At 40.1% G+C, this 14,382-nt stretch overlaps 1 protein-coding gene across 4 annotated transcripts in view; it reads right to left on the bottom strand.

The window, feature by feature from the left end:
* Nucleotides 1-4,257: 4,257 nt before the first annotated feature.
* FILIP1 (filamin A interacting protein 1) overlaps nucleotides 4,258-14,382 on the bottom strand; it is a 129,301-nt gene continuing 119,176 nt past the window's right edge. For all 4 annotated transcript variants that reach the window (XM_066612443.1, XM_066612445.1, XM_066612444.1 and 1 more), the window contains one exon: nucleotides 4,258-5,069. Coding sequence is in view for 1 of the 4 variants with exons in the window: in XM_066612445.1 (XP_066468542.1) it covers nucleotides 5,029-5,069 (41 nt within the window). In the remaining 3 variants the exon portion in view is untranslated. The remainder of the gene's footprint in view (nucleotides 5,070-14,382) is intronic.

The raw sequence follows: 14,382 nt of genomic DNA on the forward strand, positions 1-14,382 counted from the left end.
TTGTTTTAGGGAGGGGAGAAAGGTAGAATGGATCCCCACTCTGGCAAAATACAATAGTAGTTTGCCATTTCCATTTTTTTTTCTCTCAGATGGGTTTTCAAGTAAAGCATGCAAACTCTAGCTGATGTCCAGCAAAGAAACTATTCCAGTTTAATTTACTTTGTACATTATCCTATATTCATAAAGTAGGCATGTACAAATAATCCCCTTGCAGTCAACTTGAAAAGACATAATGCAAGGCTGCTCAGCTTGGACATACATCATTGGAAATCAGTATCTTGAGTGATGTATAGCAATAACATTACCTTCTTGAATGGATGAAACTTCACAAAGGCCATCAAAGCCTGGTTATGCTCTCTACCCATTTCATTCTGTCATAGTGTGGAATGCGCTTTATAAAAACACAAACACGCACAAGCTCCACAATCAGTTATTCAAAATGCTTGCCTGAGCTATAAAACAGACATACATAAGTCCTTGTTAAGTGACATTTTCCTGCATTTTAATGCGCCCTTCTGTAAAAAAAAAAAGGCATGCCACACAGAATGTTGCTATCTATGTATGGGATCACCTGGAACATACAACTCCAGTTATTCTACATCCAGAATTAACCTTGCAGTGTAGGAAATGAACTAATTCATTCTTTCCAGCTAAATACAGATTGCTGATAGAATTTTCTCCCCCCCCCCCCCCAGTCTTGATCATTAGGAAAAACTTGTAGGTCAGTTATCCATCTGCTATTTTGCAAAGGAGACTGCATGATTGGAGTAACAAAGCCAGGAGACCTATGAAAGGATGGTGTAGAATAGTTAGCAAAATCAAACAGAACCACCAGAAAGCAAAGGTAAGTGCAAGGAGACACACCAAAGTTTGTTTTTAATGTTCATAGACTCAAATTTAACAGAAATGTACAAATAACTTTATTGCAAGCCCTGTATAAATCAAATCTACACAAAACAGGAGTTGGCGTTTTAAGGCAGACAACTGGGCTGTTGTCTTACTAGGCAGTTAAATTGAACAGCAAACCTCTCTCTTGTCTCCCTTACAGCCACTGCACCCTCTAAGGGCCTGTGCCAGTGTGCGCACCTCTTCTGCAGCTGGGCAGTGTTGCAACTTGTCACAACTTCTGGAGAAGTTCTGGAGAAGTTCAGTAAAGATGTCATTGCCAGCCTTCCAGGCTTCCTGAGCTCTGTGCTTTGTGGAGCTTGGCCACACATCAGCACTGCTTATAGGCTGATCTTGTTCTTCGTTTTGGGAGAAATGAATCCCCTTGATTTTGCTGGAGCTTACAAGTATGCTTAGGATTACAACCATGGGACCACTCTGCTTATTACACTTTAAAAAGGTATGCCTAAGAAAATAAGCATGAATGCAAAAAAAAAAAGTCATGTCTCGTATCAATACACGTGGCAAAGAATCATGAATGGCTACAGCTCTGTTGAGAATATACTTGGTAGGGGAGAAAGGTGGGATAAAAATACTATATATAAATAAATAAACAAAACTTATTTCACTTCCCTAAATACTCCAGGCTGCTAGATTCTCTTCTGTCTCCCCACCCACCATCCACACCTGCCTTCACAATTTTGATCATGCTGTATTCCATGCCTGGAACAGCCTCCCCTGCATCACATGTTTGCTCATAACAACCCCATTTGCTCATAACAATCCATTTAAAAAATCTTAATAAACAAAAAATCTTCACCACAAACTTTCACCCCCCCAGTGTTTCCCATGCTGTCCTCATAGATTCTAGTCTATGCTACCTACAGTTTATGCTGCCCTTTATCAAAAACCCTTCCTATTCCTCTCATGTACCTCCATTTCCTCTACTACACTTGACATGATGTAATTTGGATTCAGATCCCCAAAGCTGCTGTTAGCCAGATAGAAATGCATATGGGGATGACTTGAGATGTGGTATTGGCACAGGCATGAAAAATTAAAACACCCTTTCATGTGCTCTGGCCCCAATCAAAATCAGGGCTCCATCATGGAGCTTTGGAAATATATTGGAAAATATATTTGGGAATTCCAATTTGGAAAATATTCCAAATTCTTGGAATACTCTTTGGAAAATATATTGGGAATTCCAATCACAGATCTCTCATGACAGGTCTAATTTGATCCTGAGGCAACATCCACCTCCCACCAGTGAGAAGGCTTGATGATGGATTTGGACTGCACCAACTGCACTCATCCTGCTAGGTCATATGGGCTATCAATGATCAGCACATGAAGGGACATGTCCCCTTAATTTGTTTTGCTTGATGTGAATACTAGATGTATAGGCTCCAGGCACCTTACCTGTGCCGAGTTTTTCTGTCTGCAAGACCACCTAAATTACAAGTCTTCAGTGTTTTGCACAATACATAGCCTATTACTGCTGCTACATAAAGGTTAATAATTACCCATCAATTATTTTTCCCGTAGCTATATACTATTGAAAAACTTACAGCATCCCCAAATAACTGAAAGTGCAGGAACACTAACCCTCTGTAGATGTTTTTAACTATGGCCACTCACCACAGTTACACCACAGAGTGTCCAGGAGTGCACCAGTAAGTCCCATCCCCATCACACTCCATAGCTTCATCCCCATCTTATCTGGGGATAGCATTTGTCTTAAGAGGCAGATTGGGGTGGAGCTCGAGAGTACAATCAGGGTAGGGCTTTCTGGCACACTCCTGGATGTTGTGTAACCATGAACAGAGTCCACTGTTATAAATGTCCTCACATGGCTAACACAGTTTAAGAATGTAGAGACTGCATTTTATCTCTGATGCATTTAACCTCTGATGGAGATTCTAATTCATGGATTTTCTTCTTGAGTGCCTCTGATGGAGATACCTTCCTCTGAGTTTGTCTTATTTACTAAGATAGCACATGTTGAAAGATTCTGGGGAAGTGGAGAGAGCTAGGATTTGATCTGGCAGAGACAGTAATGGAAACAAAGAAAAGAACTTGGCAGCTAGCAACTGCACATGTTGCTTAGAAGCCACATGTCACTGATGTTGCTACCAATTCCATCCTGTGCTCAAATATGCACATTTGCAAGTAAAGCAAATATTACAAAGACACTGTAACTCTCCAGTTCAAAGGAAGTCCAAATCTAGTTTCCAATGTGTCCCACTTGGACACATGTGACATGAGCACATAATATAGAAATTACCAGTGTAATTTCAGTATGCATTGACTAAAGGTGCACATACTGTATATGGGACCTGCGCATGCACAGGAGCTCCCCATCCACAGTTTTCCTTGCATTCCACACTCCCCATATATACACCAAAAACGTTTAAGGGCTGGGGGACCACTAGGAGTCACTTGTAATGCTGGAGGAAGGACAGAAACAAGAGGGCAAAACAGGCAGAAAACTCAAGGTCCAAACCTATCCTTCAACAGCCCACAGCATCATCAACAGCGCATGCTATGGGGACGGGGTGACCAGACAGCCCAGGAGAGGCAAGTAAACGTTTTTACTTACCACTTCCATAGGTCACTTTTCCTCCAGTGGGTCTCCTTAGACCTACACATGCTCTTTGGCTGAAGTCTGAGGAGAGAATGAAGGTGGGTTCAGGCCAGAAAGGGGGGAAATCTTGGCATGTGTGGCTGCCACCAATATCCTCTTCCTCCCCAACCCACTCCCCACCATGATCCTGCCCCCAAACCACCTTCACTGCTGACTTTATGGCAACAGAGGTGGGGTTCTGTAGGCCAGTGTGGCCTATGTGTGGCCTCCAGTCATTTGCACTGGTGACTGGAGGAGCATCTTTTCTGCCGTAGGCCTGGGATTTATGGTGGCAGATTGTGAGATCTGTCACCATAAGCTGCAGATAGGATTGGGCTGTCATTCGTATGCAGAAGCAACTTGGCTGCACCTTAGGAGGCTTGTGTGCTGCTAACATCAAAACTGCAGTTTGTTTTGGATCTGAAATCCATATTCTGGAAACTAAGGTTGGGTTTTCCTGATCCCACATTCGTTTCTAGTATGCAGCAAACTCAGAATACATCACAGCAAAACAAGCAGTTAGCTGATCCTATGTGGATTTGGTGTGCCTAAACCCAATGAGAATCAAAGAGCTTCCAAATGCCAAACATAGCATAGGATCAGCTATTAACCTCACAACAAAAATCAGCATTTGCTTACAATCAGGCAAGTGTAAAGTTGCAATCCTCATCCTGTGTGAAGTGGCTCTAAACTAAGCACCAGTGTTAACAGCAGTTTAACGCTAGTAGGACAATTTGTACACCATATTACTGTTGCACACTTGTGAAAATTTATTTGTTACAGTGCGATAAAAAGGAACCTTTTTGGTACAGGCATATGTAAAAGCACATATTATATGACTTAATAGAAATCAGTTTACACCATTTAAAAAAAATTCTTAAATCTAATACAGTTCCAAGGCTTTGGTTTGTTGGTATTCAGTTTTATGTTAAACCACAGCGCAGTGCAAAGAACTATAATACTCCCCACATAGCAGTCTTCAGGGCAATTAGTCTCACAGTCAGGTTATGGCTAGAAAATTTTGCAGTAAGTTTTCTCTAAAAGGTGCCATTATGGAGGTCACGACAACATCTTTATAATCTTCAATACAAAAAAATACAAACTGGCATTTTGTCATTTTGACAGTGTATTCTACAAATGAATGTGCCACAGACAAAAAGAAGTCAGAAGGTTTGGCAAAAGACAAATCTGCATTACAACATGAAATAGAAAAATAAATTATGTAGGAAACACCAAACAAATCAAAAACAAAATTCAAACATTTGCCAATTGATTCAAAGCCTTTGCAAAATTGGAGTAAAATTCAATTGGCACAAGAGACGTGGTTTTTTTTTCCCCATGTCATTTCAAAATGTCAAACATATTACCTTTTAAAAAAAATTAAAATCTGCACAAAAAACTCAGATTCCAAAGGAAGCAATAAAATACTTCTATAAGTGATCAGTAGCACAGAAGATCACAGTGATGGAGTTTCAGTTATCCAACCACGTGGCATAGTACGGGTTTGGCAGGGCATCTCATCTGGAGTTCATGCGTAACTGATGAATGATGATGCTCTCTAAGGGAAGAAGAAACATAGCAAAGCAATGGCTGTTACCACAGAAATACATAAAAGCCTGTGAGGACCCATACCGCTAATTCTTTAATCCCATCAGTAGTTTTGGGCTGTGTTAAATAAACTTCAAGTGCCACTTGAGACAAGTAAGGTAGGGCAAACTAGCCATATCAAGATTAGAACCCAAAATATAAACTGAGCACATTCCATTCCTATGTAAAGACTACATCAAATGCGATTTTCTTGAAAGTGGATGACCCAATCCAGAATATTCACATGCAAAACAGTGAAGCTTCCTTTCCATTGACTATGTGCACACCCCACTGTCGGGGGGGCCTTTAAAGTGAATGAGAAATCTGTGCAAATCTCTCATATCTTCAGCCAGCCCCTATTGGATGCAAGTTATTTGTGCTCATGAGCAAATTGTCCTGAGTAAAGAGGAAAAGCTATGTAAAGAAGAAGAGTGGGGAGCACAGAAAGCTATTCCATTGTTCCCATGATCTCTTTATGCTACCTGCACATGCAGCAGGAAAACTGTGCATGTGGCTCTGTTGGGATGTTCCACACATCGGAACTGCATTCAGTGAACTGCATCATGTCCTTATTTTCCTTTAAAGAATTCCAACAGTTCTTATTTTTTTCTATCTTGGGGTACAATACCATTCAGTAAATAATGTTTACATAGCTTTATTTTAAAACTGAGCAGGAAGTAAGAGTTGAAGTCTTCCTGAGCAGAGTTCCATAATGTAGTTGGCATTACCATACTTAAGACTGAATCCAAAAAAGCGCAAGCAGAAGAAAGCGCATGGAAGAGAACTTTTCCATATGTATTTCATCACTGCAGTCCCCTGCACCCTTGGGAGTCAGGGGACTCAGAGGGTATGGCAGGGGGTTACAGGGATGGCGATCCGACAGAGGTACCTTGTAGAAATGGAACCTCCTGTTGATGTAAGGTGCCTCTGTCAAACTTCAGTGGATTGCCCCTTCCTCTTACCACATGCCACATACCATCTTGTCCCTGAAGGTCTCTGACCATAGGTGCAGCTTTGAGGGAGCACAAGGGGCTGATGTGGGATGTGGAAGAGACCCCTTCTTTTAGCATCTTTCTTCTCATGCCTGTTTGAACACAACCCTACATTTTCCCAACTTTGGGCACACAAATAATGGTTTTATAATGCTACTATATAGTTGATTTTTTTTGTCTTTCTCAAATCTTATTTTCAAACTAACTTGGTTCTCTGTATCTTAAAATTTCCATCCTTATACCAATTTTTAAAGCTTCTAATCTGAATATATTCATTGTATATATTTAGAAGGTGAAGTCCAGTCTCCTCATATGAAACTTCAGGTAAGAACCTGTAGGCTCTTTGAATCCCAGACTATAATGATGGGCATGCCAGAAATTCACTGCTCTAAATAGAAACAAGCAAAATCCCAACAAAGTTTGGGGTTATGCAGCCCTTCTGCAGGGGAATGTTTCTGATTTAAAATATTCAAAGAGGCACATCAGGTTGTAAGCTGCCAAAGGGTTGTATAGCCTTAAACACATTTTGAAGATGACAAGCTGATATTCCCTATGCTATTTTCTAATTGTATCATGGCTGGCAATGTAGAGCTCTGTCAGGCTGAAATCCTATCCACATTTACCTGGGAGTAAGCACTATTAACTGTAATGGGAAGCTTCCTGGGTGACCTTGGACTAGTCACTCTCTCTCAGCCTCACCTACCTCACAGGGTTGTTGTGAGGACAAAAGGAGGAAAGCAGCTGCGTACACCGCCCTGAGCTCTTTGGAGGAAGGGCAGTATAATAATAATAATAAATAATAATAATAATAATAATAATAATAATAATAATAATAATAATAATGTAATGAGTAGACTCTCATCATCAATGTGCTCTGTCTCATTTCACTTGGAGAATTCCTAAAACTAATTTTGGAACTGGCAAGTGTGGCCACTTGAAGCATTATTCAGCTCATGTCCTTTTTTTCCCCTCTTATGGGCTACTCACGTGCATGAGCATAATACATGCATTCACTAAATCAGAGTGAATAAAAAGGAATCCTAATGTGACAACATTAAAAAAAAAATTAAATACCTGGATCGTAAGATTACCAGTAGGTGGCAGTACTTTAACTCAGCTTTAAAAAGCGAAAGGTCAATTCTCTAGTACAGGTAACTTGGAAATATAGTACAGTATAGTCCATTGAAATTAATGGAGGTTTCAACAACATTGAGTTGTTATTTTTATTTTCAGAAAGCTTTGAAACTTGGATATAACTCTGAGACAAAAGCAATATATCTTGATCCAATTGCTAACATCCAAGTTCATGGTGATCTCTCAAATACTTTGATTTGACTGAAGGTACTAGCTTTTCACTACATTCTTAATCTAAGCAAGAGTGGCTACCAGCAGCTCTATTATTTGTACTAGAAACAAACAACAATAAAAGGGATTACAATAAAATAGCAAGAATATAAGAGTTATGTCTAGGCAGATGATACTGCAATTATTTTTGACAGATCCAATGAGTTCAATAGAAGAATTATATGATTATGGAAAGATAACTGGCATTAAATGGATATTAAAAATTTAGTTATAAACATAATATAAACATTAAATTTATACAGTAGAAAAAAACAAAAAATATTAGTGTCCATATCAAAGACAACCTAACAGGTGGATAAGGGTAGATGTCTTATAGCTTTAGCTGTTCATTTATAGCCCACATCTAGGAATATAAGCAACAAAGAACAAGAATATGCTTAAAAATATGAATTTGGAAGCTTAAAATACAGATAGAAAAGTGGCATCACTCCATGATGGTATTACTCCAATTTAATTAGGCAGCATGCAGATCTTTTGCAGAGCAGTGCTCTACTGTTGACAGTCCCTTCAAGGACCTCACTCAGCAAAAGTTCTGGATGCTACTCACTCAACAGTATTAAATTGTTATTTTATTTGAACAAAGCAACATGATGGTATAAGCACAGAATAGAGCTACTGTACAATAAACCTACAAGCATTATTATAGTCATGAAAAAGGAATAGAATGATTATTTCGAAGATTCAATTCTGTAAGAACCTGCTTAAAATCTGGGGCATATAAAGTACCTCAATATTTAAATAGCAGTAGTGATCTATAATTTTAAATTTCAGTAGAAGAGAAAGTTAAGTGCTTTTGAAATCTGGAAGGAAACACACGTTTAGATATATACATTTGTTTGAAGCAAACTAGTTCAGCTTTCTGGAAGAGATAAGGATAGGACTAAATGTGGTTTACCTACCACAGTTTGAGTACTTGCAACTACAAACTTACTACAGTGGGCCTTCAGTATCCATGGGGGATCCACTCTAGGACCCAATACAGATACCAAATTCCATGGATAATGAAATTCGCAGTGAGTGGCATGGCACGGCACCGCATTACTTACCAGGGGGTTGCCCTCCAGAAGTCATGAGGTGCCTTCTGGCCTCCTTAGTAGGCCAGGTACAACTGATACAACTGAAAGTCATTTCTGACTGGTTCTCTGAGGCCCTCCGGCTGAGGGTTGGCATTCGCCAATACTCAAATCGGCAGATGCTAAGCCTGGGAATACAGAGAGCCCACTAGAGGTAAATTTGAAATGGAGATAGAGGTATCAACGGCAGTTTTTAACCAGAGAGAGGGTATCAACCATTTTTATCCCCAAAGGGAGAATCATTTTTTCTCCTAAAATCCATAAAATTCCTCTGACATCTGGTCAGAGTTTTGGGTTATTTGTAAACTTTGAGATTTACAGTAGGAATATCTCTGGAGATATGCAAGTAACTTCTAAATACATTCCAATGTACATGAAAACTGTTGCAAATGATGAACAGGTGGTATACCACTCCAGAAAAATATACATACTGAGTATAGAAATACTGATGGAAACGTAAGAAAAAGTGAATCTTCCCCCCACCCATGCGTAGTGGTTATGAGATAGTGCTAGGAAGCACTGTACTGAAGTTAGAGAAAGAATTCTAAGTGGTAGAATTAGATCCTATTACTCTAGTACAGGGATTCTTTATCAAGGGTATCCATACCCATTGGGGGAGGGTTGGGAATCTTGGAGGTATACGACAATTTTAAAAAATGTTGTTAGATTAGATTATTAACTATTATCATTATCAATATGATTGAGGCATTGTGTTCTTAGCTTTTCATATGTAAAGTAAAACCAAACTATTGACATCTTTTGAAGTCATAACGGTATCTAATAGAACTGGTGAGGATGATTATTTAGACCAGCGATTTTCAACCACTGTGCCATGGCACACTAGTGTGCCCAGAGTGGTTCAATGGTGTGCCACAGGAATTTGGAGGAAAGTCATTTATTAGTAGGGCCAATGGGGGATGTGAGCCCCCCACTGGTAGCATGGTGTGCCTTGTCAATTGTCAAAAACCTGATAGTGTTCCTTGACAATTTTAGTGCCTTGTCAGTGTGCCATGAGATGAAAAAGATTGAAAATAGCTGATTTAGACAGTATGGTGATGGAGGTATGAAGACATACTGGGTAATCAATTAGGGATCTGTCATTGTAAAAAGTCTATGAACACCTGCCCTAGTATTTAGACCCTAGTATTACTGATAATACCTATTATGTCAGAATGGGAAGAAAAAATGTATTCAGTTACAATGAAACAAACTGCTTACATTAGTGAAAACAAAGGTAGATGGCAGTGCAACCAATTTGTTCAGAACTGGCTGCCTTGAATTAGATATTAAAATACATCACACTCTTCTTTTGATGTTCAGTATTTATGTCATATCTTATAAAACTGAAAATATGTATAATTCCTGCAATGTATTACATCTTCTGCACTGTTTTAAATATAACAGTGTTTTAAATATTGAACAATATTAAGTTAAGAAAATGGAGCCTATTTCTAAGTATTCTGAAGGGAAAACTCTATGATTTACATCCAAATTTACCCTTCAAACTTGATGCAGTATTGCACATTCGGCACATGAGTTCTTTTGCAGCCACATAATGTCATCAGCTCTAATGCTCACACCAAAACGTTTATATGAATCCTGAGAATGATCACCAGTAGAATACTTTTAATTAAGATCCCTTTTACAATGTGAATTACTCTTTATTGCATACATCCAAGGAGATATGCTTTGCAGGGCCCCTTTGACAGAACATCATGGTCTACCACTTTCACTATTGAACAACTTTTAAAAACCTTGTCCTATTGGAGCCTCAACAGAATACTTTTTGCATCTTCCAGAATACAAGTAAAATTAAATCAGAATCCACTTCTGCCTAGCTTTGCACTCCTGGTTGTTAACTTCCAAACAAAATATTCAGCCATGACATTTTCCCCCGCTATAAAAATCCCCAAAGCGGAACACAGAGCAAGTAGTAAGATAGTTTTAAAATGAAGTCAACCTTTATAATAGCAAAATATTCGCTCAAGCTCTTATGAAAACTCACTTAAGATTAAGAGAATTACACTGATCTGGGAAAGAAAAATATAACCCTAAATGAAAATAAGCCCCAAAAGATGATCTCACTGCCAGCGCACCACAGTTTGAATCAAGCCCAGCAACATCAGCAGTCAATGTGCAATAGAAGCATTGAAGGAGTCTTTAAAGCCATCTTCACTGCAGTAACCTCTGCCATCAGCCAGTTAAAACAAGGGAGGTTGTTAACTTGCATTATTTTACAATGTAAGTATAATACCCTTGCATTGTAATCAAAGTGGCTTTGAACTTGTGTTAATCTTGAGAGGGTACCTAAGCAGATAAGCACTGCATGTAGTCCATCACCGATGGCAGTCCTACGAGCCCAGCCTTATTATACTGTGCGCTCTGTGAACAGCTGTGAACAGCTAATGCAGCAACAGAAAAGTCATAAGAACTTATGGAACTTGTAATCACATACATGAATGGTGCACAGGTTTCCATTTCTAAGCAGTCTGGTTTTTGACATGCTCAGATGACTCTTGAGCATGAGGGCCAGCTCAAATAACCTAACTCCACAAGCAGAGACAAAGGATATGTTTTGTTTTTGCATACAGTAGTCCTGCATTGCATGCTCGAAAAACAGCTGTTTCGAATGTAGGATGATCTTTTTCTAAATAAAAGGCAATCATTTCTCTTCAAAAAAAATGGGAGCGGGACATCCCTCTCTTAGTCACATAGCACCTCTATAGGTTCTATGGAATTGCACAGCAAATCAGAAGCGGCCAGTAAGGTCACAAGTAAAATGGTTTCCAATCTTCCCAGCATTAAATAGCCTATGTACTAAACAAGGCACTATCAGAGTACTCTAGAAATCATGATTTCTCTGTAAAAAAAAACACAGTTACCAATAATTCTACCACAGTGTAACCAAGAAAACAGAACCCAACACAGGACACAAAGGTTGGAGGAGACTTCACTCTCAATGGACCAAGTGCTTTAAGGTTTACCAAGTGCTGGGAACAGGCTTAGGGCACAATCCTAACCCCTTATGTCAGTGCTTTCCAGCACTGGCATAGCGGTACCAATGGGACGTGTGCTGCATCCTGCAGTTGGGTGTCACTCACGGAGGCCTCCTCAAAGTAAGGGAATGTTTGTTCCCTTACCTCAGAGCTGCACTGCCCTTATGTCAGTTCTGGAAAGCAGTGACATAAGGGGTTAGGATTGCGCCCTTAGTTACTATCATTTTGCAGAGGAGAGCAATGCACAATTCCTCCTCTATTACAGCCCCTATGGGACCCCTTCACTGAAGTCAGGACATTCTGTGCCCGGGACAGAAGGTGGGCTTTGCTTTGACACAACAGTCTCCTGGTATACTCCTTTCCTTTTTCCAAAACAAGTGAACGCCTGCCATCATTCAACCCATCTTGCTACTCTCCCCTTTGTATAAGCTATATACACTTCACCCCTCATAAGAAGGGATATTTTACTAGTCATATATGTAAGAGTCAGCTCTAGTGTGACCCAGAACTGGGGACAGCACAGTGGAAAGAGAAGTGCTTTTTTGAATGGAAAAAGATTGCACAAACCGCATGTACAACACAACTGCCACTCATGTTACAAGTTGTATTAAGAGATCCCAGGCATGAAGCGCAGTTCTCCAGACTCATTTCTGTATGGAAGCATTAGCTGGTTTGGCTGGAAAGAGGTAGCAGCTGCTGCAGACACTTCTGTCACAGGCTTAGCAGAAATGGAGCAAAAGGAAAGTGACAAGCAGGGTGAAGCTAGCAGTATTTTGCAAGTGTGAGAAAGTGAACATACTGGAGGTGGATATTCCCATGAACTAGAAGGGAACTAAGGGCATAATCCTAACCCACTTTCCAGCACCGATATAAGGGCAATGCAACTCTGAGGTAAGAGAACAAACATTCCCTTACTTTGAGGTGTGCCACCCAACTGCAGGATAAAGAACATTCCCAATTGGCATTGCTATGCCCGTGCTGGAAAGTTGGTTAGGAATTGGGCCTAAGTGTGATAAATGAGAGTTATTACATGCAACATGGTTGGAGAAAAGGTTACTATAACTTGCCTGATTTTGTCATAGCACAATGTTAATTGTCCCTCAAAGTACTCTTGAGAATTGAGTTCAGGCATCAAAGTGCTGGGGGCCCTGGGGCAAAATCCTGCCCCAGGCACCCCTTAGTTCCCCTATCTACTTCCAGTGGTGCACTGGGCAACACATATGCCATCTATACTAAAGATTCAGGGATCTGTTCTGGCCATGTGGGCACTCTGGCGTGGGCCCTCAGCCAGGCTGTACCTGGCCAGTCTCTGATGCCACACTGTGTACAGCCTATTCTTTCTATGGAGCAATAGGATCAACCTCCCCTTTAATAACATTACAAGGCTTTGAGTGCCTCTCTTATGGGAGGGAAGTGCACAATACAGTATAACTTTTTAACTATAATAAATAAATGTGGTACCAGCTTAATGGTTTCAGTAGAAAGAACATGCTCATTCTAGCTTGTTCTACAAATTTAGTTCAAGACAACTTCAGTCTATACCAATCCATGTTAACTTGGACTCTTAAATATTTTCTATTCTAAAGCAAAGAACATCAGCAATACAGAACAAATTAAACTTGGAACATTTTTAAAAACTTAGCTAAAGGCAACTCTGAAATACCTAGAAATATTTAATTATTGCTCACTGCCAAAATGAAACCTGGGGCATATACAGGACCCTAATGACTCCAGAAAATAATACATACACATCTTAGCTATATGGTTAGTATGGTATTAGAAAATCAATGTGGGACTGTCTTCAGAAATCTTATCCACAATTTTCAGCTAAACCTAATGGGATAGTAGCAGTTATTTTAAATATTAATATAGCACAATCCTGTACATGTCTACTCAGAAGTAAGTGCCATTGTGTTCAATGGCACTTACTCCCAAGAAGGTGTGCACAGGATTGCAGCCTAAGTTGACTGATCGTGAGTCAAACCAAAATATCAATAGAGTCTCCTGAGTGGCACCTCAAAGATTAATACAGGAACTGTGGTGTAAACTTTTGTGGGATGCACCTGATAAAGCAAGCATAGAACACAGAAGCTTATGCTGCAATACATGTTAGTCTTTAAGGTGCCACACAGGATCCTTGGTTGTTATGGCTGTAACAAGCATGGCTACTCCTCTAGAATCTGAAATATCAATAGCCCTGTGTAGATGTTATGTTCAGCATATAGGAGACTGTGGAGGGGGGCAGAGAGAATACTCTGGCAAGACTCATCCCATGGCAATGGTCTCCCACCAACATGCTGCCAAACTCTCATTTTCCATCACACATACAGCATTTGCCTGAAGCAATGAACACTGTACCCAGGGAGAGATATTCCCTGTGTAATTAAGGATGCTGTCTTGGGCATCTTAGCTTTTAAGAGGAAAGGTGGCATAGAAATCTTCAATCAATCAATCAGGGCGCAGTCCTAACCCCTTATATCAGTGCTTTCCAGCACTGACATAGCGGTGCCAATGGGACATGTGCTGTATCCTGCAGTTGGGTGTCACTCACGAAGCCTCCTCAAAGTAAGGGAGTGTTTGTTCCCTTACCTCAGAGCTCCATTGCCCTTATGTCAATGTGGGATTAGGGATTTAATCATAAGGGATTAGGATTGTACCCTCAATCAATCAAAGGAAGGATCTCTCCCCAAGAACTGTAGTGCATTCTCCTATACAGTAAACATCTGAAGAGGACTAAAGAACATGTCAGTACACCAGTGCAGATGAGACCTTGCTCACTGCAATCTAAATCAGTGGTTCCCAATGTTCTACTTGGACTTTGGGAAGCCTGCAACCCCCTCTGCAGCCCTTCCCAAAGC

The sequence above is a fragment of the Tiliqua scincoides genome, chromosome 1 (assembly GCF_035046505.1).
Source record: "Tiliqua scincoides isolate rTilSci1 chromosome 1, rTilSci1.hap2, whole genome shotgun sequence".
NCBI lineage: Eukaryota > Metazoa > Chordata > Lepidosauria > Squamata > Scincidae > Tiliqua > Tiliqua scincoides.